The sequence below is a fragment of the Leucopleurus acutus genome (genome assembly GCF_964270905.1).
Source record: "Leucopleurus acutus genome assembly, chromosome: 8".
NCBI classification, from domain to species: Eukaryota; Metazoa; Chordata; class Mammalia; order Artiodactyla; family Delphinidae; genus Leucopleurus; species Leucopleurus acutus.
This window is the reverse complement of record NC_139151.1, coordinates 105,299,417-105,324,697: the sequence shown is the minus strand read 5'-3', so window position 1 is coordinate 105,324,697 and position 25,281 is coordinate 105,299,417. Positions and strand designations below refer to the sequence as shown.

Here is a 25,281-nt window from a genome sequence, read left to right as displayed (position 1 = left end):
CAGCAGCAAGAGCATCCCCTAGGAACTGGTTAGAAATGCGAATTCCCAGGCCCATCTCCCCAGGCCTGCTGAATCAGAAACTCCAGGGTGGAGCCCAGCGAGCTGTGTTCCGTAAGCCCTCCAGGCGTCCTGAGATGTGCTCAAGTTTGGGGACCACCTAAATGATTCCAGAAAACATCCCTTCCTGCCTCACTAACCCATACGCACAAGAGCCCTGCTTGGGGCTGCACTGGGTGCCACGTTTACTGGGACTCATCTTACTTATGAGGATTGAGGAGACATGAGACATGTCGTTCCCAGGCCCACACCCCCCTGCGACTTAGGGGTGGGGTCAGTGGTGGAACAGAGAAAAAGGGCAGTAGGAACTGGGGAGGGGGTTCATTCCTGCGGGGGGACCAGAGAGGCCTCCTGGCAGAGGGGGCTGGGCCAGCCCCCCACCAGCCACGGCCAACATCAGAACTGAGCTTTCACCATCCTAATTCAGCGACCACGGGGAAGAATCCTGCCACAGTTCCACCTGTGAGCGTGCATGGGAAAAGTCAAACCTGAGGGCTTCCCTGGCGGCGCCGTGGTTAAGAATCCTCCTGCCAATGCAGGGGACACGGGTTCAAGCCCTGGTCCGGGAAGATCCCACATGCCGCGGAGCAGCTAAGCCCGTGCGCGACAACTACTGAGCCTGCGCTATAGAGCTCGCGAGCCACAACTACTGAGCCCGCGCGCCACAGCTACTGAAGCCCGCGCGCCTAGACCCCGTGCTCCGCAACAAGAGAAGCCACCGCAATGAGAAGCCCGTGCACCGCAACGAAGAGTAGCCCCCGCTCACCACAACTGGAGAAAGCCCGCACGCAGCAATGAAGACAAATAAATAAATTCATTTTTTTAAAAAAATCAAACCCCATTGTGTCATTCCCTTCTATATGAACACAGGCCACAAGCCAGGGTGACGGTAGGACCACCGGCCCGTCATCAGCAGAAATCACAGGCGCATTTCTCACTGTGGCCACTTTCGCCCATGTCTCGAACAGGCTGCGGGTCTGCTCTGTCGCACATGTGGGTCTGTTGCTGTTTTGCTGACAACTTTTCAATATCGTTTCCTTGCACCCCGTGTTTTTTAGGTTATGTTTTTGGCAGGTGCCCAAGGGCCACCGGCATCACGAGGGCTATAGGCTTTAACCCTCTGTCCAATCTACAACTTTCTAGTTCATTTTAAAGCAGTTTGCCCCTACTTTTTCCACAATCAGGACATAGTATGGAGGGAAGGGTGGGCATTCAGTCCTTTCTTTAAACATCTCTCACGTTCCCGCCATCCCGAGGAAAGACCCACCAGCCCGAGAATTTCTGGGTTTGCCTCTGTGCAGACACACCAGCGGGGGATGCTACACATGATGTTTCCACCTGCACCCAAGAGGCGTGACACCCCAAGGTCAGAGCCCTTTGGACGTAAAAAGTATCGACAAAGGAGAGGGATAAAAACCAGCTCCCCGATGCTTAAGCCCCCTTGTCCACTTGAGACTAGAAAGCGCCCAGAGGGGGAGTAGGAAGGATTTGCACCGCTGTGCTGCACCCCTTCCCCGCGCCTGACAACACCGCACCTGTACTGAGCTCAGGGTCCCCTGGAGGGCTGTGCCCCACAACTGGGGACCATGCACCGAGGCCAAAGCAGCAGGGCAGCACCCGCAGACTCCAGTCAGCGGGGCCAGGACCACCTGAGGCTTCCCAGGGCCAGGTGTGGGTGATGCGGGAAGGGGAGAGGATGCTGGGATGGAGCCGTTTGAAGACCTGCCCAAAGGGACCCCTGGGAGAACAAGGGTCTCCAGCGGCGAGTGTCACCCCCGGGGACAGGCATGGCACCTGTCACAAGAGGCACTGGACGGGTAGGAGGGACCCAGCAGAGCCCCAAGGAGTCAGCTCTGAACTTGTGGCACCTTCATCCACCCGGGAACCCGTGCCCTTCACCTGGAGCCTCCTCTCCCCTGAGCCCACTGCAGGGCGGGGCCTCCGTCCGCAAATCAGGGAGGAAGAGCCTGGATGGGAGAAAGCAGTGACCATGTACCGGAGCTCCGGCAGGGACCGCGGGATGTGTCCGGTGGAGCTGGGAGCACCCCAGCCTCCTCCCTCCCCCTTCCCCCTGCTGCACCCTTCTCCAGGCAACGTTGTGGGGCAGGAGAAAGGAGGGCACGCGAGCCTGTGCTCGTCCACATCCTTGGACACAAGGTCCTTCGTGCCTCCTTCCCTTGAATGGTGGGACACCTGTATGGACTTCGGAAACTGACTATCAGAGCCAGAGTTTTACTTTCTTTTTGGTTGTTTTTCTGGTTGGTTGTTTGGTTGGTTGGTTTTGTCTTTTTCTTTTTTCTTTCTCTTTTCTTTTTTTTCTTTCTTTTGGCCATACCATGCGGCATGCGGGATCTTCCCTGACCAGGGATCAAACCCGTGCCCCCTGCAGTGGGAGCGCGGAGTCTGAACCACTGGACTGCCAGGGAAGTCCTATTTCTTTTTGTCTTACGTTAAGAACCTGTGAAATTTTGGAGAGGCTAAATTGACTGTGTGTCCTGGGTGTGCCTCACGACCCCGTCTGTGTCCAGGGCTGGACCCTTTCTTTCTCCTAAGTGAGAAAGGGAGCTCGTGAAAGCTCACAGGTGGGGCGGGTGAAACTCCCAGACAGAGGGAGCCTACTGGCCTCGGTGACCCAGCCCAGGGGCCTGGACACTGTCCCCAGGTGGAGGAGGTGGGGCTGACGGGGCCGCTGAGGATGCTCCTAAACGTCCAAGTACAGGTGATACACTAGGTATCGCCGGGTACCCGGCACTGGGCCGGGGGAGGGAGAGGGATCCCCAACGGAAGGTTCAGCCCTTCCAGGTGGGGCCCACCCAGAGCCCCTCCCTGCCTCGGCCACTTCCAAGCTCAGGGGGACAAGGTGCTCGCCCAGTGGCCCGTTGACAGCTGAGGACATGAGTACAGAGAAGCCACAATGACCCACTGTCATTGTGGTCGAGCCAAGGGCTGGAAACCCAGGAGCCAACACATGAGAAATTCATGGCCACAGCCGTGAGGACAGCAGGCTGAGAGAGCACCTGGCCTCCGAGACAGCCCAGGGCTCATACTCGGCCTTGCCACCTGTGGGCTTGGGCCCCTGAATCTCTTGTGCCTCAGTTTCCCCACTTGCAAGACAAGGACAATGACCCCCACCTACAAAGAGCTCAGAAGTGCTATTTGCACGTGTCTGAAGTGCAAATACTGCACCTGAGCCAGCACAAGGGCTTCCTAGACGTCCCTTCTCCAGCCGCCTACCCATCTCCTTTTCCTGTGAGGGAACCAGTGCCCAGGAAGGCCAGCCATGCATCCCGGCGTGCAGAAGGCGGGGCGCAGACCCAGGCCTAGATTCCGGGTGCCCTGGGCTACTTTGGATAGTGGCTAAGACGGGAGAAAGTCACAAGGAGCCCAGCCTGCATCCTGAAGATCACCTCATCATGCGTGCCACCTCCCACCTCCTGTGGTGACACACGGAGCCCACCAGGGCCTCAGTGACCCTGCCAGTCCTGCAAGTTACACCTGGCGCTGCAGCACTTGCTCTGTGAATTCTCCCACTGATGCACAGGGGGATGGAAACAGAGACAAGCCTGGGCCAGGAGAGGAGGCAACGCCATCACCAGCTGTGTGGCCATGAGCAAGTTACCCAACCTCTCTGTTGCCTCAGTTTCCCCAGCTGTCAGGGACGCCACAGCTGGGGACTCCTCAGGATTAAACTAGCCAGTGTAACGTGCTCAGAAAAGCACCTGCAGAAAGCAAGCACTCGAACCGTGGTTTTTATTGTGACTAATTATCACTGTAACTATTATTCTCCGGAGGGTTCCCTTAAGGGAAATAAAATGCTGACGCCCTCTGTGTGCGCTGCTTCACAGACTTGAAAGGAGGTGTTTTCACATCCTTACCTCGTGGGGCCCCCACGGTGAGCCCTGAAACACACAGATGACAAAACCAAGGCTAGGGAGGCTGCTGTGGGTAGGGGCTCATTTCCCTTTTCCCAGAGGCTGCCAGGAAGCTCGGAGCTGGCCTGCAGCAGCGGAAGGTCCTCAGGTGTGTTTGCAGTCCCTTCTCTTCCTCCCGGCCCCGCCTCTTCTGTTTGCACCCCTTTCACTTCTCTCTCCCACTTCTCTCGTTGGCTGCCGGCGTGAGTGTGGCTGCCCACGTTTCCTGCTGCTCCGTTTGCGTTCTGGTATATAGTGGCCCCCAGGACATATTTGTAGAGCAAATGCTAGTGTTTGACACGGGACTCCTCGTGTTCTCTCCCGCATTAGATGGTGTGAATAGCTGCGGATTCTTTCACGCACAGATGTTGGCTACGAGCCAGCTACGCGCTAAGCACCGCAGGCCCTGGGGACAGAGGAGGGAGTGGAAACACCCCACTGTGGGCAGGGGGAGTGCAGGGGGGCAGCGTGAGAACACAGGACTGTGGACCTGGGAGCGGGTGGCTGGACCCCCATCTCTCCCCACTTCTAGCCCGGGGGCCCTTGGTGCTGTCCCAGCCCACTCCACCCAGCCCACCCGAGACTGGGAGGGGCCCTCAGGGTCCAGCCGGCTCTCCACGGCCAGTCATGCAGTTAGGGCACAGACCCGGAGCCAAGGATGGGCGGCACCGTCTGCCTGGACCCTGCTGGCCAACACGTGTGTCCTGTTGAGCTGACATCTTTCCCTGAATCCTCGGCCCAGAGCGGACAGTTTGGGCAATTCTGACCCCCCAGAAAGGAGTCCTTTCATAGCTCCCTCCCAAAACGTCGCTTTTTAAAAATTTACCAACAGCAGCTACGTGTGCTCGTTACACAGGTGCTAAAAGAAAGCGAACAAGGGAAGGGGTGGGAAGCTCTCTACCTGTGGTCTCTGGACCGGCAGCAGCATCACCTGGGAACTCAGGGATGCAGGTTCCAGGCCCCGGATGCTGTGTGGTTGGGGCCCAGGACTGGTGTTAACAAGCCCTCCTCCAGGGCATTCTGAGGCTCCCGCAGGTCAGGGCCAATGGCAGAGGCTCCTGCCCGACGCTCAGCCCTCAGCCGGCAACAGGCTTCAACAGTGGGTGCGGCTGTAGCACGGCCTCGGCCGTGGATTCTGGCGCCAGCAGCTCCCGCATCCCCACACGTCTTCCCGCCCGTTAACTGCGATGAAACAGCGAAGGCCAGGCGGGTCTGGCTCACCTGGCGACAGGTGTGGCAGGGACCAGGCACGGATTAGCCAACTGCTGTTGGACCCGGGGCAGCAGCCGGGCCGCCCAGGTCCCGCAGGTGTGGGCCGGCCGCCCTGGGGCGGCTCCGATCGTGTTTCCCAGGAGAATAGCTCGGCCGAACGTGATCAGGGGGCCGGGGGGGACGCAGCATCTGCCGGCCGCTTTGATGTGAGGGGCGTCGTGAGCCCCACGCCCCCTTCTTTGGTTTTTAAGAGTGGTACAGCGTGCCTGCCTTCCTCCACCTTTTTGTTTTAAGCGAGGAATTGTTCTCACGTTTTAATCAGAACCACCAATTATCAGCAAGGCACGAAACCAAACCCTGGCTGTTTTGGTGAAAGACAAGATTCGGAGGAGACCACGTGAAAGCCCCACACCCGCTTGTTGGGACTCCGCTCCAAGGTTCCACCGGCAGATCGGGCCCCGGGCCTGGACCCTGCCCGGCTGCCAGGGCTGGGGGGCGGCGCGTGGGAGGGGGCCCGGGAAGGGACCTCAGTGGCCTCTGTTGCTCCCACGAGGAACCTGGGCCTGCGGGGCCGGCAGAAACCCCACACACGGATGCTGCTGGCCGCCTCTAGGGCGCACAGAACCCCCCAGCCTACCCCATGCCCCCGCTGCTGCCCACTGCCCTCGTCCAGGGGGCCACGCCTGTCCCCCACTCAAAGCCAAGGCTACAGCCACTCCCCTTCTCACCCCTGCGTCCCTGGATCTTCCCCACAGTCCACACAATTCCTCCCACGTAAATAACCAACGTTGTCTTGACCCCCCTGCCTTCCAACCATCGCTCTCATATCTCTGCTCCCTTGGCAACAAAATTCCCAGGGGGAGCTGCCCATACCCTGTGTCTTCAACTCCCCTCCTCTTGTGCTCTTCCGTTATTACATTTTAATATATTACATTTTGGTATGTACAAAAGAATATACGGTAAGTCCCCTACATACGAACGAGTTCCATTACGAAAGCACATTCGTAAGTCCAATTTGTTCATTAAGTCGAACGCAGTGAGCCCAGGTACCCAACTAACACAGTCGGCCATACACCGCTGGCTTTACACTTGCTCTGGACATCCTGGGCTTGAAATAAAAATACTGCACTACTGCACTCTATACACTAAAGTACACAAAAGCACAGCCACTTGTAGAGGATGCATGCACGTGACTACGTACACCAGACACATGAACTAACTTATGTGACTGGACATGTGAACACACGTTCGCATCTTTGAAAGTTCGCAACTTGAAGGTTCATTAGTGGGGGACTTACTGTATGTAAATGTGTGTACATTATAAAGTTTAATTACACACCCATATCACCCAGACGGTCCTTCTCACACTGCCCCCGTCTCCGCAGCGCTGACCCCTCTGCTGGATTACAGGCTGCCCCTGTGTTTCACTTTTAAGTAATCCTACTGCCATTGTGTACATGCCCACACTGTAGGGTTTAACTGTGGGTTTGAATTTTATAAATAATATGGTGCCACACAGAGTCTTCTGGAACTTGCTGTGTTCACTCGACATGGTGTTTCTAAGACTTGGCCACGTAGTCGTTTGTGGCTGGAGATCGTCCATGTTCACTGCCGCACATCATCCCACTGCACGAATAAACCTCAGCGTCGCGTGCATTCTGTGGGGGACATCAGGGCTGTGTCCATCTCTCTGCAGGGCTCGCTTTGCTCTTTTGGACATTTTACCACCTGGCACACGCGGGCAGGGGCTTCTCTGGAGGGTATACCTTGCAGGAGAATAAGGTATGTCATATTCAACTACAATAAATAAAGCCAAATTGTTTTCCAGACAGATTGAGTCCATTTAAATTTCCTCCAAGTATATATAAAAGTGCTAATCACTCAGTTGGTTAGACTTCTTCAATTCTGACCTTGTAGTGACAGTGAAATTATTGCCATGAGGTTTTACTCTGCGTGTCACTAATTACTGGTGAGATCGAGCATCTTTTCACATACTTGCTGGACTTGGGAGTTTGCTTTTCTGTGGACAGCCAGTTCAAGCCCATTTTTTGTCACTGGTTTATCTTTTCCTTGCTAATTTGTAGGCGCTCTATACGTGGTCTAGATACAAGTCCTTCATCAGTTATATCTGTTACAAGTATCTTCTCCCAGGTTGTACCTTGCCTACCTTATGGCATCTTTTCTTTTTCTTTTATTTATTTGGCTGTGTCAGGTCTTAGTTGCAGCACGCGGTTTTAGTTGCGGCATGCGGGATCTTAGCGGCTTCTCTCTGGTGTGGGCAGCCCCGGGCCCAAGGTCCGGGCCACGGGCACCCACACCACCCCGCCCCACCGGTGCCCCTGTGCTGCCCCACAGCCCTGCCCTCCCGCTCCAGCCATGCTCCCAGGTGGGTGCCAACCCCTTCCCCCTCCCCCCCGGGCCTGCCCCCCCCAACCAGGCCGGCTGTCTCCGACCTACTTCCTGCCAACACCCAGCCCAGGACTCCCCGGTCCCTGAAGACACAGGCCCCGCCTCACCCCCTAACCCAGGCCCCAGGGCTCCTCCAGCCACAGCCGCCTCCCAGCCTGCTTCCTTCTGTCTTCATCAGGGCAGACACAGCAGCTCCCGGTGTCCTCGACTCCTGCCACTGTGCTGGGCAATCCCAGGGTCCTACAGGGCTGAGCCCCCTGCACCTGGCACTCAGCCAGAGTGCTGGGGGGTGACCAGAGATGCTGCAGCACAGGAAGCAGCAGGAGACCTCACCAGGGCTGCAAGGGTGTAGCGACAAATGCGAGCACGTGTTCTCTGTCACACGCATCTTTGCTGCGGCCGTGACATCCTCCTGAGCTCCACGGAGCGCCTGGCTGGGGACAGAGGACACCGGCAGCACTGCAAAGCGGGTGACCCCCACCAGCCCTGCCCCCCTTAACGAGCAGCCAAGCCCCAGCTCGGCCTTGAACTCGGCCCTACTTCTCATTCAGACAAAGGCTCAGAGGCGGACATCACTTGACACAGGGAACCGACGCAGGGACGGGTGCCCCAGCCTGTGTTCAGAAGGCACCGGCACGGCAGGCACCAGCAGCGGCTTCAGTCGTGCCCCCCACCCCCCGAGGGCAGAGCCCGCGTCTCCCGGGCCCAGCGTGGGCTGTCCGGAAGGGCCTCTTTGCACACAAGACACGGAACGTGGACCCTCTGAGGTGGACCCTCAGCTGGGGCCGGCACAAGGGCAGGGCAGAGGGCACACCGCCCACAAGAACCAGGCTCACTCTGGGCGGACAAGCTTGCAGCCCAGTGAGGCCGGGCTCCCAGCCTCGGATCACAGGCGGGTCACAGAGGAAGCAGGCCTGCAGGGAGCCTGGGAAAAGCAAGGAGCCGTCCCTGGGGATCACCAGTCAGGTCCACTGAACTGAATCCACCACTAGATGGCGCTCAGACCTGGGTGGGGGGTGGACATACAGCCAGAAGGAACAGCAGCTGACCGGACAGGCCTCACCCTCGTCCCCAGAAGAGCAGGGCCTTGCTGAGGCAAGCTGGGTATCGACTTCTAAACCATGTTCCACGAGAGCCTCCCCACCCAAAACCAGCCTTCCAGGAAGGCAGCCTGCACAGGGGGGCAGGTCTACCTCCACAAAGGTCCCCAAAACCTGAGGAATGCCCACAATTTCAAAAAAACTCCGGGATCAGAAACCCAATGTGCTTGGACACACAAAACGTTACCAGCCGTTAGAAAGCCTCAAGCAGTTGGATTTCGTGACATTTTAGAAGTGCCGTTTTTTAGTTAAGCTTTCCTCTCATCCCATTTCCCAGACAAGCTGGGGAAGATTGGGATGACTTCCTGCAGTGGAGTCAGCATCTGTACCCTGATTTCCCCTTCGGTGCCCACAGCAGACATCACTAATAGATCCCAGCACCCCTTCCCATGAAGATTCCAATCCTTCTCAACAGAACCGCCAGGAGCTACCACCAACCACTCGAGCTGGCCCTTGAAATGAGAAACCCACTTATCAACCTGGATCGATGGCAGACCAAGTGGCAACGTGGCCTGCCACGCACTGCTCACTTCCCCCTCCTCCCCACCCCAGCCCCCTCTGTCACACACCCTGAGGACACACAAAGTAGGGCCACCGCTGACTTATACATGTCTTTATGCAAATTAGAAAAAGGTGTCCCCCTCCTGGGGTAGACAGTCAATGCCAGGACACACCCTTGCAGCCAGGTACCCTTGTGCAGTGCACAACCTACACAACCATACCCGGGGTAGTGTTAAGCCCCGACAGTTGTTCTCTTCTTTTCTGTAATGCAAGTACCTGTCTTAAGCTTTGATTGCAGAGGCGTCCACTTCAAACACGGCTATCTCAAATAAACACATTGGCAGCCGCTCGATGAGATAAAGAGCCAGGCCACCTTCCTCCACTGAGGCTCATTTATTTTAGAAATCTTGGTTGAGTTTGATAACTGACCATTTGGACCACTTTTTTTTTTTCTTCCTTGGCTTTAAATTCCTGCTCTTATGTTTTAAATTCACCAATAAACAGTGAGCCCCTGAAACCCTCGACCCCCACAAAAGCATAACCCCAGGCCCACACTCTCTCTCTCTCTACCCGAGACCTCGCTGTGTGGCCCCAGGTGTACTATGTAATTTCCAGGTCTCGTAAGTAATAAACCTTTATTTTTTCAAAGTTTCCTGACGCTGGTTGCTGACACAGTACGAACCACAAGGGCTGGTCCAACCACAGCACTGGCTTCTGACAGGCTGAGACCGGGTGGCCCCGTCCCAGAGAAGCACAGTCGTGTCGGAATAAGGATGACCACCTCCTTCTTTGCAAGACTTATTGATGAAGATGACTGGCATTCTCACCCATAAAGAAACGCACCCAATCACACTCACACGACCCATAAAACAATAAAACACAGTCCAGATCCTTATCACGTAAAACCAGGATCCCAAGCTTAACGCCCTGGAAAGCTGCCGGCTGGCCTGTGCGGGCCCCACGTGGGCCTCTGGTCCCTGAAGGCCACCAGCAGTGAAGGCACCACGGAAATCCCAGGGCCCAGGGGGAGGGCCACTGCATCTCCCTCCCAGTCACCCTCTTTCAATATTTAGAAAAATAAGTCTCAGGGAAGCAGCTTATAAAAAGAAAGTGGCACGGACAGCGCCTGAGGGGCCGCGGAGGTGGTCCAGCTCGGCTGCAAACCAGGGCCTGCGTGGGTCCCAGGGTCGGCACGCGCGGTGGCTCTGCCCAAGGGAGCAGCCTCTCCAGTGGGCCGCGGCCGCCTCCTCCCCCGGCCAGCGCCCATCCCGAGGCCGCATCACCTGCCGCCGCCCCAGCCAGGAAGGCGTCTGGACGTCACCTGCACAGCTGCAGGTGCGGGTGGTGGCTCAGCTTCTCTGCCAGCTCTTCCTCCGTGGGCTCCTGCAGGACATCCCTGCGGAATCGGGGACAGGATGGCTGGGGAGCCCTGGGCACCTCCAGAGGAGCAGGGGAGCAGAGCTGATGCAGCAGCCCCGTCAGTGCTCGGGACGAGGGGCCCCTCGGGACCACCCCCCGGGGACTCAGGTCCACCTCTGGGATGCTTATGTGGCGTCCCTCAAAGCCCGGGAGGACACCTCTCCGCGTGGCCGTAACAACACAGCAAACGCTCAGAGACGGCAGTGTGACCACCCAGGGCTGACTCTGGGACGGCTGTCACTTCTCTGCACCAGCAGAGGGACAATCTCCAGGTTACCATGGAGAAGAGAAGGGCAAGCCTTCCTCGGGCCACCTGTCTACACCCACCAAGAGAATCACCTGGAGACCACCGGAACCTGAGGGTGCTTCCCGAAAGATGCTCACCGGAGAGCAGGACAGAGGCCCGGCCCCGCAGCAGGAGCAGAGGCAGACCCCGGGCTCGTGGGGACCAACCGCCCGCCCACGGCCTCCCCCCTCCACGCACCTGAACAGGAGCTCCACGGTCACCTCAGAGGTGGCCTCTAGGTCCCCTGTGAGGGACTGCAGGTGACTGCGGCGGTCCCACTTGTGAAGGAAGTTCTGGCAAGAGGGAGGGAGGGATGGGTGGCCAGTAGGCGTGGGCCCTGCGTGGAACCAGCCTTGTCCCCCTACCCCAATCCCACAGTGTCGGCCTGGCTGAGAAGTCCACCCTGGACACCAGGATCCAAGGCCACCAGCTCCTACGGGAGCAGATGCCTGAGAGCCCTCCTCCAGCCCCCCTCCCACAGGTCAAAGGTCAGGAGCATTCCAAGAGGCCCCCAGCAGCCAGGACAAGCAGCCCCAAGGGAGGACAGAGCCTGAATCCACCAGGGCTGCCCGAACCCAGCACGGCCTCTTTGGACCAAGTTCCGGGTGGGCCCCCATCAGCAGGTTAGCAACTCCGACTGAGAAGAGCCCGGGCAGGGTCGCCGATACCTCCAGAATCAGAGCCAGGAACAGGTTGACCCAGATGACGGACGACACCAGCCACCACAACACAAAATAGATCTTGGACCACCTGCGGAGAACAAGGAGGCCACCGGGGCCACGCGTGAGCCGAGCGCGGCTGCTGCCCCGACCCTGCTGCCCCGCCTGTGCCATCGCCGCTCCCGCCCTCGCGCTGGCCCAGCCTGGCCTTCAGGGGCGCTCGGCCGGCGGCCGGGCGGCACGGCCGGCGAAAGCGGGAGCCGGTCTGAGCTCTGCAAGCTCCAGGCTGAGCCCTGTCACCCCACGAGCCCCGCTGTCACGGCCCCCAGAAGCCACCTGCTCCTGCACGCGCCCCGCCACCCCCAGGAGGCGCAGACCCAGACGCGCACCCCGCACGGAGCCGCGGCCAGGGCCGCCAGGACAGGTCACTCACGGGCCTGCGTAGCGCCGGAAGGCGTCCAGGAACACCTGCCAGTTGTTCACGACCATCACGTCCCACAGAGTGACCAGCGCGGCCTGTGGGGCAGCAGACGCAGGGTCCAGGAGGCCGTGGGAGGTGGAGGCGGGGGTCCCGAGGGGCGGGGGGCGCAGGACTCACGGCAAAGTCGTCAAAGTTGTTGGTCCAGTACTCCAGCTGCTCGAAGCTCCCGCAGGGCGCGGAGCCGTTGTCAGGGGCCAGGCTGGGGGGGCACAAGCCGGGTCGGTGGGAGGCGGGGGCAGGACACACACCCGGGCGCCCTGGCACCGCCACGGCCCCTGCTCGGCGTGGACCCAACTGGGCCCCTGAGGAAGCGGGGGAAAGGGGAGACAGCCCCCGACCTCGGAGGTGTTGAGGGCGGCGAGGAGGCCAACGCTGTGGACACACACGGCCAGCGGCCGGCCCAGGGGGCCCTCGGCCCTACAGTTCAGGCCTGGCCCTGGACGCCCCCCCTGCCGGCGCGCGGCCTGGCCTGCAGACCCAGAAAGGGGCACGGCTGGGGGCTCTGAGCCGGCACGGGAAACACCCTCAGTGCAGGCTCGAGGGAGGGCTTCGGTGAGAAGCGGGCGGGTGGAGAGGCCAAGGAAGAAAGGGGCCTCCTGGCTCCCTCCTGGGGAGCTGCGTCTCACCCCTCCACCCCCCGCCCGGCGCCGTCACCCGCGGCTCCAGCGCCCCCAGAGGTGGGGCACTCTCTGCACCTCGGAGCCCCCCTCACCTGCTGTTTCCAGGAGCCACGATGACACCTCGGAACAGGATGATGCCGATGATGGCAAAGACATAGTAGACCACCTAGGGAGGCAGTGGGGCCTGTCAGCACCCCCGGAGGGACCCCCGCACAGCCAGGCTGGGCCTGCGAGGGCGGCATGCCAGCAGGGATTCCCAACTGCGGACACTGCCGGCCTTCCCGGGAACTGGGGCTCCCAGGCACCCGCGCCAGAGGGAAGCGGGGAGGAGCCACGGTGGGCAGCCCCAAGATAAACCGGGGGCCCAGGCGTAAGAACGGAGGCTGTCCACCCCTCCTCCAGGGCTGGTGTGGCAGGAAGAGGGTTCCACTGAGAACAGGGCAGCGAGGGCCAGGGGACGGTGTGCCACGGAAGGGTGACCGGGGGCTGGCCAGGTCCCTCCAGAGAAGTCCCACCACTCTCCCCACATCCATCAGGAGACGTCTGAGCACACCACTGGGCGGCCTTGTGCCACAGGGAAGGGGCTGCTGGCCGCCCCTGACCTGTCCCCAGCATGCCCGGTGGGGGGGAGGGGTGCAGGGAAGAGGCGCACACCCCAGGCTAACCCAGCCCCCCTCCACTGTGCAAATAGGGGCTGGGGGGCAGTGCCCGAAGCAAGGTGCCACCTCTAGCGTCCCATGACAGCCAGAGCACCCCAGGAGCCCCCTTACTGTCCAAAACAAGCAGCAGCAGGGCTCCGTCACCTGCCCTCCTGCCCTCCAGGCCTCGTGCCTGTAGCAGCACCCGGGGCCCCTGCTCACCGGGCCCGGCCCCGCCTGGGCCACAGGGTAGTCAACAGCGGCGGCGGGGGAAGGGCTGCCCCCGGGGGTGGCGCGGGGGCGTCACGGCTCTCAGCAAAAGTGACTGTGAGTTCCCCAGATCCCTCTGAGCAAGGATGGCTGACCAAACCCCACTGGGGGCTCTGTGGGCCCTGAGGGGTCCCTGGTGCCTCTTACATCTTTCATCTTCTCAGTGTGGCCCCTGGCCCAGGACACAGGAGGGATTCAGAAGTGACCGAGCGGATCTCCGGCTCGGGAAGGGGTGTGGTCAGGCAGCGCCTCCAGCCAGACCAGCCCTGAGCTCCTCTCTCTGGCTTCCTGCCCCGCCCTGTGCTTCCTGGGCCCTGGTCACCCGCTCCCCTAACACAGGGACCCTGCTTCCGAAGGCCACCGGCCTCCTGTTGAGCCCTGGCTCCCCAACAGCCCAGCTCCACTCCCCCGAGGGGCCAGCACAGGCAGCTAGACTCACCGCCAGGATCCCGCCGAAAGCCCGCATGTTTCTGACCAGGTCCAGGATGGTGCTGGCCACCACAGCCAGCAGCTGAGACGGGGGAAAGCACAGACCCGGTTCCTCCGGTCCCACTGAGGTGACACCGACCCGCCCACCACCCAACGCTGACCTGGAAAGGCAGCAGGAGACTGGTGACTTCCCAGCCCACACACCTGTACACAAACCCCTCAGGCATCCAGACACACCTCACCTGTACACGCACCTGAACACACCCACAGCCCCCATACACACCTGTACACACACACCCAAGGCCTCACACACACACCTGTAGAAACACCCACGGCCACCCATACATGCCTCACCTGTACACATACCTGTACACACACCCACAGGGCCCATACACACCTGCATACCCACACCTGTACACACACCCCACAGCTACCCATACACACCTCACCCGTACACACACCTGTACACACACCCATACACACCTCACCTGTACACGTACCTGTACACACCCACAGGCCCCCATACACACCTGCATACCTATACCTGTGCACACACACACTCACACCTCTGCGCCCACCCATACATACTCACACTTGTATATGCCCACCCACGCAGATGCATACACCCCCTTCCCTGCAGATACCTCCACCCACCCAGCCTCAGATGGGTCTAAGTCCAAGACCCTTGGTGAAGCCATGGTGTGCAGGGCCTCGGCCCACACTGCCCAGCAACCCACTGAGGCTGGGTCAGCTCGTCCCTGGCCTGGAGGCTCCTAAGAAATGCCGACCTGGAGATGGCCAGTCAGCCCCGGGTGATAGGGTTTGAGATGGGGCCTCAGAGACCCCATCAGGAACCCCGGCTACAGCTAACCTGAGCCCCGGAGAAGGCCTTTCCAAGCAGCCTGGCTACCCCACCTGGCAAGTTAGGAGAACACAGCGCTGGATGGTAGCAGGCGGGGACCATGCTGCACGTGTGTGCACATGTGATTCATGTGCACGTGTGTACATGCATGTGCGCATGTGTGCGCAGGTGATCACGCATGTGTGTGAGTGCCCACGTGTGATCATTTGTGTATGTCTGTACAGTTGTGCTTGTATAAGCGTATATTGTGTGTGCTCTAGTGTATGATTATGTGTATGTGTGTGATTACAGGCACGTGTGTGTACAATTGTGTGTGCTTACACATATACACGCGTCGGGGTATGCACGTGTATAGTCATGTGTATCTGTAAGATGACGCGTGTGATTGTGTGGATGTGTGATTACGTGTGTGTGTGTGTAATTGTGTGTGTGCTTGTGGGGCTGTGTGTGTGATTACATGCCTGCGTACACTATGTGTATGTGTGTGTATAATCGCACAGGGGTGTGTGTGTGTGTGTGTGTGTGTGTGTGTGTGTGTGTGTGTGAAGGCCTCAGGGCAGCAGCCCCCCTCTGCACCCAGGACCCCCGAGCCACCTTCAGATGGGAAATACCCCTGGGTGACAGGTCACTCCCCTGACAGGCCAGGAGCACAGCTTGGTAGGAAGGACAGACATGCACAGGGGAAGGACCTGGACACTTAGAAAGGGCTCAGATGTCCTTGGTTCCTCTTCTCCTGAAAAGTGCTTAGGAAAGCAGACGGGAGGCTCCGTGCCAGGTGGGAGCCGGGCCTGAGCACCCGCCTCCCCTCCCCTCCCCTCAAGGTGGGTGTTACTCCGGGTGGGAACATTAAGAGAAACCGAGGCTCAGAGACGGTCACAGGCCGCCCCACTCCTGCTCTGGGGGTCCTGGAAACGAGCACCAGTAGCCACCAGCAGCCCGACACGGGTCCCGCCTGCACCCCCTCGCTGTCCTCACCCACAAAACAGGGCTGGACACTCATACTTCCAACCACCGCCAGCATGGCCCAGCCGCAGTGCAGGGCGGGGCCACAGCCCGAAGGGCCCCAGGTGGCGGGGGCAGGTGGGCAGGGTGGACAGTGCTCGGCCGGTCCCTGCTCGCCTGGCACACCCACTCCCAGGGCAAGGCCACGGCGCGCGCAGGCGGGGGCGGTACCTCCACGCTGCGAATGATGCGCAAGAAACGGAAGGCTACGAGCACGTTCACCAGCCTGGTCACGTCCCACAGCGACAGCAGGCCCAGCGCCTCCGGCTTCCTGCGGAGACACATGGAGACGGGCTGGGGGAGGCCGGGAGGCCAGCGAGGGGCAGACGGGAGACACGTGGTCCAGAGACAGAGACGCAGGGACTCAGAGAGAGCCACAGAAGTGCCGGGAACGCGCCCCGTAGCCAACGCCAACCGGAAAAGCTCCATCGTGACAGGAGGGCAGAGCCTGAGCCGCCCACGCCTGCAGCCCCAGGGCGGTCACGGCAACACCTTCCAGGGCACAGCCCGCCGCAGTGCCGCAGGGCTACCCAACCCCCGTCCTACACGGGAGAACACTGAGGTTCCGGACGCCCAGCTCAGGTCCCAGCAGAGCTGGGAGAGGTGGGGTCCCGACCCATCCCCTATCCTCTGACCCCGTTCCCTAACCTCTGAGCCATCCCGAGCCCTGACCCCATCCCCTTGGTGTCTCTCGTGGCCTTACTGGTCTCTCATTTCTATTTAAATTTAAACCCATTCTCACCCAAGATGTTACCCCCCCGACCCCAGCTCACCCCGCCTCCCCAGTGCGGGTTTTAGCGCACTTGAGAAACAAGGTGAGCCGGCCCCAAGGTGCCGGGCGGTGCAGCAGCCCCACTGCTCCCAGGGCGCAGGTCCCCGCTGAGGACCGCACGGCCCCCGTCTTCCCGACACAGACCCTTCCCGGGGCCCCACCCCCATCTCGGGCAACTCCCAGCTGCTCCACTGAGACGGAAGCAGCCCAGCAGAGGGACCAAGACACCAGGGCTGCCCGAGGGCCCAAGGTCGGCACGCGTGCTTGTTGGCGGCTGTACTCTGGGCAGAGAGACCCCAAGGCTGCCACACCACGAGGCGCCCTGGGACCCCTGGCCAGATGTCCATCGCTCTGAGCGGCTAGAACTGGTGGCAGCGTGAGTTCAGCGAGCCCCGGGCCATCCCTGCCATCTACAGGGAGGTGAACTGACACCCAGAGTGGGAGGTGACAACCCCGGGTCACAGGGCCTCCAACCAGAGGAGGGCCCCAGCCCGATTCCAGTGCCCCCAGGTCCTCCCTGCTTCTGGCCCCCAGCACACCTGGGCCCCGTGTCCCATCCTGGGGTGGGGGTCAGGGGGCGCTGAGCCAGGGCACTGCAAGCGGCAGCTCCACAGCTTCCCATCCCGGCTCTGGGAACGCTACCCTTCTGAAGGCAGCTACGATGAGAAGGGGCCTGTCCCCATAGGCCTCAGCAGGGCAGGAGCCACGGCCGCTCCCCCCGACAGTCGGGCGTTTGGCTCTAAGGCTGCCCGGGCCAGCGGCCGGAAGCCGGGCGCACACCCTTCCCCGGGGCGCTAGCCAGGCCTCCCTGGGTCCTCCACAGTCACATACCAGCCCGGGTGTGGGAAGCGGTACACAGCCAGAGTTGAGATCTCCAAAACCTTTAATCACAAAAGAAAAGAAGCTTGCTACGGCAAAGGCCCACTGGCAGCTCTAACACGCTGTCCCCAAAGGGGGTTCCGGGGAGAAATCAGGACCAGGGGGTCCTATCCCCACGGTGGGTGCCACATGGGGACATCCTGCAGCTGAGAAAGACACCTGGCCTCAGGCGTCGGGCTGCACACACGAAGGGCAGGGCTCGGGAAGGGCCGGCTGAGTCCCGGGCACGGGAGAAGCTACTCGGTCAGCTGTCTCCCTCCTGCTCCCAGGGGCCCACGGCTCGAATTCATCAGATACGAGTACGTGTCACGCCAATATCGCTGCAGTGACACGCACACCAGGCGTGGCCCCTCACTCCCCCAGGCCCTGGGGAAGGTGTCCCGAGACCCGCGGTGCCCGAGAACCCCTGCCCCTCCCTCACCAACATCGAGGCCCCACTGGCCAGCGGGGACTGCGGGTTCCCTCCAGGCCTCCCTCAAGGGTCAGGAGAGGCAGCCTGCCACCGCTGCACACCTCCACCCACGATGCGCAGATGCAGCAGAAACCAGCCTCCTGCAGCCGCCCGCCAAGCAGTTCATCCGGGGGAGGCCAGCCCCTGTGTCACCGGAGGCGGGAGCCCCAGTGCCCGCGGCCCCCAGGCCCAGCCAGACGCCGAGCGCTCACCGCCCGCCCGAGAGCGCGCCTCGGCCCGTCTCAGACTTCACCAGCAGGACTTACCAGCAGGACGGCGGTGAGTAGCCCGTCGAACACATTGCTGGAGGAGACCAGGTACCCCCGCAGGCCCAGAGCAAACACCTTGAGCAGCATCTCCAGCAGGTAGTACAGGATGAAGACGCCGCTGAGAATCTGAAAAGGGAGAAGCGGGACCCGGCGTTCCGCCCCGGTGCCGCCCCTGCGCCCTGCCCCGCCCCCCACTGCAATGGGGCCCAGGAGACATCCACGGGGCTTGGACGCCACAGGGCCCCTTGGACCCCGCCCTGCGGCACACGGGGGCTGGCCGGGAAGCAGACAGCCCCGCCCCTGCCGGAGCCACGTGACCCTCTCCTCGGCCCCCCTGGGCTGCTCTTCCCGACGTCCCCGCAGCCCCAGACACGGGCATTTTCAGAGCCCCCTTCGTGACCCATAGCCTCTCCTGGAGTGACCTGCACCCCGTGCACGGCTTCTACAACAATTCACACGTCTGCATCCCCCGACCCAGACTCCCCCCACCATCCGACGGGCCCTCAACCCCCCAGGCCCGGTGTCTCCCAACCCCACATCATTTCTATGCTGGCAGGGCCTGGGTCACCCACACCTCCTCGGGGGTCTCCGCCTCCAACCTGGCCCCTCTGGTCCAATCTCCTGGGGACACCGGGCAGTGTCCTTCCCTGACGGAACCTCCTGGCTCCCAGCAGCAACCTCCCAGTCGCTGGGGGATGTGTTTAGGAGGCCTCATCAGCAAAGCTGGTCTCAGGCTATGGGGTCACTGTCTTTTTTGAAGCCAGTAAGTATCAAGTAGCTCTTCCCTTAAAGGGGGCTACGTCGCGGTGGGGTGATGGGGGGCACGGGGTCATCTGAGCCCTGTGGTCACCTTGCCCAGTGTCCAGTCTAAATTCTATATTCTTAGCCAATGCTGTCTCATTCACACCTACACAGAGATCACCGTTAAAGGCAGAAGAATAAACATTATGAGCAGTTATCAAGGGGCATAAAAGGATGGAATTCTGCAGTCACCTCAAGAACCCCACGTGGCACTGATCTGACCAGAAGTCGCTCATAAGAAATCAAGCTGACTCAAGCGCTTAAAAAAACTATTGTCCGGGCTTCCCTGGTGGCGCAGTGGTAGAGAGTCCGCCTGCTGATGCAGGGGACGTGGGTTCGTGCCCCGGTCCCGGAAGATCCCACATGCCGCGGAGCGGCTGGGCCCGTGAGCCATGGCCGCTGAGCCTGCGCGTCCGGAGCCTGTGCTCCGCAACGGGAGAGGCCACGGCTGTGAGAGGCCCGCGTACCGCAAAAAAAAAAAAAAAAGAAAAACTATTGTTAAAAAAGATGAAATACAGGTCAGCTGTATCCAACTTGACATTTGTCAGGAATAAAAACCAGCCACCTCTGCAATATGTTATTCACACAGAGGAGACTGAACAATTCCTGTCGAATCCAGGAAAAAAAAAAAAAAAATGAGGAAAGTAGAAAATTTGATTTTAAGTGTAAAATAGAGGAATTTCAAACAGCAGGCCAAGAAGCCATTTCCTCAATTTTGATGCTGTAAGTTTAACTCTGTGTTTAACATACATGACCTGATGTGTCACTTTTTAATTGGACAAATCAAGCTTTTCTTATATAATTAGAGAACGTTCAATGGTTTTCATCAACTTAATATCATTCATAATATTTTTCATTAAAATAAACTTTAAAATACATGCTTTGTGAAGGTCTGGCATTATGGGGGCGGGGACGGCGTGTACAGCTTTTTGCTTAAAATCCAAAACGGAAAAATTGTTTTTAAGTTCCTAAGGTGTTTGACAAGACCTCAGAATGTTAGGAAAGGAATTCTCTCTACACAACTCTCCCTCCGCCGTCCGGCCCGCACGCCGGTTCACCCGGGGCTCTGCACGGGCTCCCGGCTGCCCTCCCATGGCCGGCAGCCCGACCCCTGGGCCACCCCTGTGATGCACTAGGACAGCCCAGCTTCCCAGGGACCTGGGGCCCCAGGTGGGGAGGCTGTGCCCTCTACCCCGCTAACTCCCCAGCATCCCGCACGGCTGGAAAGCTCACCGCCAGCACGAAGTCGTCACGGTCCTTGGGCAGCACATGTGCATCCAACACTAGGAACACCTGTGGAGCCAGAACGGACGGCAACTCAGCCCCGAAGCCAGGAGGAAGGGCAAGTGAGAGATCTAGGGGGTGGGAGACGCCAGGGCAAATCCTCACTCACACAGATGGTCACGAGGTTTCCAAGGGCCATGAGGTTGCCCAAGTAGTCAAAGTAGCGGTGGCCGAAGAGGAACTGGGCGCTCTGCAGAAACGGAGACCGGTACTCGGGCCGCGGCGGGTGCTGGGGGGACACACACGCTCAGAAACATGCCGGAGGTGGCCACGGCCACAGGGGCCCAACGATGCCTGTACCCCCTTATCCTGGGATTTGACCTCTTCCCACCTTACTTCCTATCCCAGGCTCTCCAGCCTAAGGAAATCGTCTCAAACACGGTAACGGTTTTATGCGCAAAGATGTTCATCACAGTCTTTCTAACACCAAGAGAGGTGGAAATAACCCAGACGGCCACTGATGCTGTAAGTAACCCGTGACGGACTATCACACAGTCGTCTTAAATGTATGCAAAGCGCCATGTGAAAATACATGTATAAATTACAAGCTAATAACTATGAAAACTCGGCACAGAACGAAGGGACCTCACACACTGTGACCAGGCTGGAGTGGAACTCAAAGGAAGGCCATTAGGCGATAAATACTAACGTGAAGACACCCGTCAGACCCAGCACTCCCATGCTCGGCACCCCCCAGAGCCAGGACAGAGGCGCAGGGCGGTCACCGCAGCATGAGATGGACCGCGCCTGCGCTGTCCCACGCAGGGGCCGCTCACTGCACGTGGCCACTTGATTTAAATTTAAATCCGCTCAAATTAAACACTCAGCTTCTCTGTCACGATAGCCACATCTCAAGTGGCCTGAGGACACCCATGGAGCTCTGACCCAGCCCCACACTCAGACGCATGGTCCCTTGGTGACAACAGCCACAGCCTTACCCAGTAAGAACGTTCCCAATCTTCCCACAGTCCTCCACGTGGGAACTGGTGCCCAGAGGCACTTGCCCACACTAGTATGGTGCGGGTGCAGAGAGAATTAGGTACCAATTCCCTCTGCACCCGCACCCAACCCTGCTGCACCCCAGAGGGTGGCTTCCTGCTTGCCCAGTGACTGCAGACCAGCTCCAGGCCGGGCAAACCGGCAAACGCCTCTGTCACCCTGTGGGCTGGACCACAACTTCTCCAAGGGAGTGTGAACCCTGGCCTTGGGGAAGACGCCCCCTCCCAACTCTACTCTTCCTCAGGCATCTCCCTCACCCTTCAGGTACCGCAGAGTTTCCTCGTATCTTACACTTACTCTTTCATCACAGTTGACACTTCTTAATGTTAAACTTCCCCTGCTAAACCCACTGTGTGGTTTCTGTCTCCTGCTTGGACCCAGACTGATATATTGGCCAAGAGAGATATCAGCATTATCCATGATGTTTAAATGGTTACAAGAAGTATGGACTCATAGATTACCTTGTTATCAAGAAATCACAAACCTTGAAATGATTTCAGTGGTTGTCTCTGGGAAGGGGGACAGCTGGGTGGGGTTTTCTATTTTTCTCTACTACCTATAATGAATGACTGCTATGCTTTTAACCCAAAAAGCTTCTTATTAAAAGAAAAACAGACTTTAGGAAGCTGGCACAGTGCCTTCTCTACAACCAGTTAGCAAGAACCGACCAGTACTGGAGGCTAGGCTGATGGACAGGGGTTGACCACACACGGGAGGGCTCTCGTGAAAGGCTCATGTTTTCCTGCTATCAGCCTGCCTGCAGCACGCCTCTCTTCAGCAGCGATTCCAAATTCACAGGCTGCCAGGGCACCTGGGACAAGCCCCCGCATCCTAACAATCCGTGCAGCACCTGCCTGCCCCCTTGCAATCAGCATTTCGGGGTAAGAGGCCGTCATAAAACCAAGGCAAGAACACCACAGCTGCCCAAACCTCTAGGACCCAAACTCCCACCTCAAATCACAATTCTGGACTTTAGACCCAGGGAGTTGTGAGAAGAGAGAACATCCCATGGACCACACTAGGAAAGGCATGGCCAGAGCAGGGGCGTGGTCAGGGCAGGGGCGTGGCCTGCGTGTTAGACCGTCCCTGAGTCTGCGCCCAGCATGTGCCCTGCTCCACCAGTCACAACCACAGCACCTCCTTTTTGATATCAACAGATCCTGATGCCAGAAGAGGAAGGGAGAGTCGGTTTTGGAAGACCCGGACCCAGCAGCATCCTACAGGCCAGCAGGCAAGTGCCCAGGGAGAACCTGGCTGGCCCAGCGGACCCCACCGAGCGAACCCTGAGAAAGGAGCCCACCTTCCCAGATGTCTTCCTGCCCAGGTCAGCCTGAACCCGGAAAAGGGCTGGATCGCATGACAGCTGCCGGGAGCTGCGTCCTGGGCCCAGCAAACCTCCTGCCCCAGGGTGAGGGCCACCAGCTAGAAAGGTGCTTCCTGATCTTCTACCGTCTGAGGACCCAGTGTCACAGTTTCTGCAAAATCTGCACCTGATGGTACATACTTACTATTTCCTTCGAGTCACCTGGAAGCAGACACTGTTGCCTAGCCTCTTCCCAAGAGAGGTGCGATGTGCACTAACACACAAAGTGTCCGCCTGTGTGTCCCTACTACCAACTCCCAGGTCCCGAGGGTGCCACAGTGAGGTTGCTGCTGACGACAGACATGCCACGGACGCACCGCCCAGAGCTCCAGGCCTAGCAGGGCCTGCCTCCAGGTGACCTGGGAAGACCTCAGGAAACCATGTTCTTAGGAAAACCACCTCTGACCAGGGCCTGAGGCCACAGAGGCTGACCACAAGACCTGGAGAAGCTGACCTTTGTTGTGGGCTAAGATGTATACCCCAAAATTGTATTTTGACATCCTGACCCCCAGAACCTCAGATGTGACTGTATTTGGAGTCAGGGTCTCCTAAGAGGAAATTAGGGGGAAATGAGGTCACTGGGGTGGGGCCCTAGTCCAACGTGACTGGGGTGCTTATAAGAGGAGGAGGCCGGGACAGAGACACACACAGAGGGACGACCCTGTGAGGACACAGGGAGAAGACGGCTGTCTACACGCCAGGGACAGAGGCCTCAGGAGGACCCAGCCCTGCCCACACCGGGATCTCAGACTTCCAGCCTCCGGGACTGGGAGATAATAAGCCCTGTTACTTAAGCACCTCCAGGCTGTGGTATTTGTCACAGAAGCTGAGGTGACTGACTCAACGGTGACACAGAGCTGCTAGGAGTCCGATCAGCAGGAGACGTCTGATTCCACCTCTTCACTCCGATCCCCGTTCGAGTCCGGCTTGGCCCTCTCAAGGCCAAGTGGCTGCAGTGGCAGCCCCCTCCGCTGCTCCCACGGTCTGCCTGTGAACAGCTTGGCTGTCTCTCAGCACCTCTGCCACCCCCCTCACCTACCCCACCCCGCGCCCCCGCCTCCCAGAAACCTGCTATGTAAAATGCAGGCGGTCCAGGGTCTTACGGACACAGCACTGAGCTGGACGCTGAGGACCATTCGGTAACTTTAAAACTCAGTGTCGAGGACAACAAACAAAGGTTTTAGACAAACTCAGGAACCTCGCAGGTTAGGACACATGGGAAGAGGATAAAAGTCTACCACGGAGATGGAGAAAACTGTTTGGAAAGTTCCTCTGGGTCAAGACAACAGTCCCTGTGGTCTGTGAATTTCATGAGGTCAACAAAATCTCCCCAAGAGCCACACCATCTCTGTTCCCACGTATCATCCTGAGGACCAGAATCCCTGGGAAGGCAAGTCCTGGCAATGGTCACTAAGCGTGACCCAGACGATCAATGCCAACAGACACCGAGGACTTCCCCTAACCCCGGGTGGCCCTGGCACTGACTCCAGTCTGGCCCGTTACCTCTTTAATCACCCTTTTGTCAAACTCATTGAAGAGCTTCTGAAACTCGTCAGCTGACAGCAGGTCCCCACTGCGGGAATGCAGCTTCTGCAAAGCAGGAAAGCACAGGTCAACAGAGCAGCTGGGCTGAGGGCAGGAGGGGGGAGCTGCCCCCGGCCCCACCCAGACTGGGCCAGCCTGGCTGATCCGAAATGACACCCACTTGACGCCCGGAGCCCAGAGGCACTGGCAGGGGAAGGCGGGGGGCAGGGGGACCAGTACCTCCGTGATGGCCTGTTTGTGGTCACTGTCCAGCTGGACTTTCTGAAGCACCTGCAGGAAGTCCTGGGGCTTCACCCCGACTCTGTGGGGGAAACGCCCCACCGTGAGCCCAGCCAGCTCAGCACCCTTGGGCACCCCAACCTCTGGCCTGAGCAGCCCTGGGCGATGACAGGGCCTCCAAGAAGGAGCGCCTCATGGTCCTCCTGTGTCCAAAACCCCGAGACCTCATCTTCCACCTTAGAGAGGAGCAGCTGAAGCTGGGAAAGGGGTGCAATCCGACAGGCCCCGTGGCTACCGAGCAGGGGGCACTGAAGCTTCCCCAGGGACACGGCCTCCAAGCCAGGCGGCAGTCGATGTGTGTCCCAGGGCCCCTCTGGTCCCAACACACGAGTCACAGCACCAGGGTGTGGGAAGGGTGCCCCTGGAAGGGGACAGGTCAGAGCACACGGCCCCTCACGAGCCAGGGATCTCCAGTGGGTCACGAGGACACACGAGTTAACTCAGACGCAAGGACCATGGAAAGAAACCCTGGAGCCCAGGGACGTCTTCGTGATCCCAAAGGAGCCTTGCAACCTGCTGCCAGCAGGGAGCTCGGCACAGAGTGGGTGCTCAGGAGACACCCCCCCCCGTGAACACCTCCCCCCAGGGCAGCCCCAGGGGAAGAGGGCTGGAGCCCCACACTCACCCCTCGGGGTGGGCTTCTCCCTCTGCCGTCATGGACGAGAGGACCTTGTAGGCAGCCCGGATGCCCAGGCGCCTCCGCAATAGCGAGGTCTGCAGAGACTTCTGCAAAGGGTATGGCTCTGAGGGGCTCGGCTCAGCCCTCTCCCCAGCCGCCCAGCC

General features: G+C 59.4%; 1 protein-coding gene across 1 annotated transcript in view; it reads right to left on the bottom strand.

The window, feature by feature from the left end:
- Nucleotides 1–10,123: 10,123 nt before the first annotated feature.
- TPCN2 (two pore segment channel 2) overlaps nucleotides 10,124–25,281 on the bottom strand; it is a 30,960-nt gene continuing 15,802 nt past the window's right edge. Inside the window, exons 11-25 of the mRNA XM_082845395.1 lie at nucleotides 25,124–25,224; nucleotides 24,439–24,520; nucleotides 24,178–24,264; nucleotides 20,422–20,541; nucleotides 20,262–20,321; nucleotides 18,225–18,353; nucleotides 17,460–17,509; nucleotides 16,028–16,127; nucleotides 14,003–14,074; nucleotides 12,748–12,821; nucleotides 12,153–12,234; nucleotides 11,988–12,070; nucleotides 11,564–11,645; nucleotides 11,094–11,188; nucleotides 10,124–10,586 (exon numbers count right to left, since the gene is read on the bottom strand). Coding sequence (XP_082701521.1) covers nucleotides 10,508–10,586; nucleotides 11,094–11,188; nucleotides 11,564–11,645; nucleotides 11,988–12,070; nucleotides 12,153–12,234; nucleotides 12,748–12,821; nucleotides 14,003–14,074; nucleotides 16,028–16,127; nucleotides 17,460–17,509; nucleotides 18,225–18,353; nucleotides 20,262–20,321; nucleotides 20,422–20,541; nucleotides 24,178–24,264; nucleotides 24,439–24,520; nucleotides 25,124–25,224 — 1,296 coding nt within the window. The 3' untranslated portion in view covers nucleotides 10,124–10,507. The remainder of the gene's footprint in view (nucleotides 10,587–11,093; nucleotides 11,189–11,563; nucleotides 11,646–11,987; nucleotides 12,071–12,152; nucleotides 12,235–12,747; nucleotides 12,822–14,002; nucleotides 14,075–16,027; nucleotides 16,128–17,459; nucleotides 17,510–18,224; nucleotides 18,354–20,261; nucleotides 20,322–20,421; nucleotides 20,542–24,177; nucleotides 24,265–24,438; nucleotides 24,521–25,123; nucleotides 25,225–25,281) is intronic.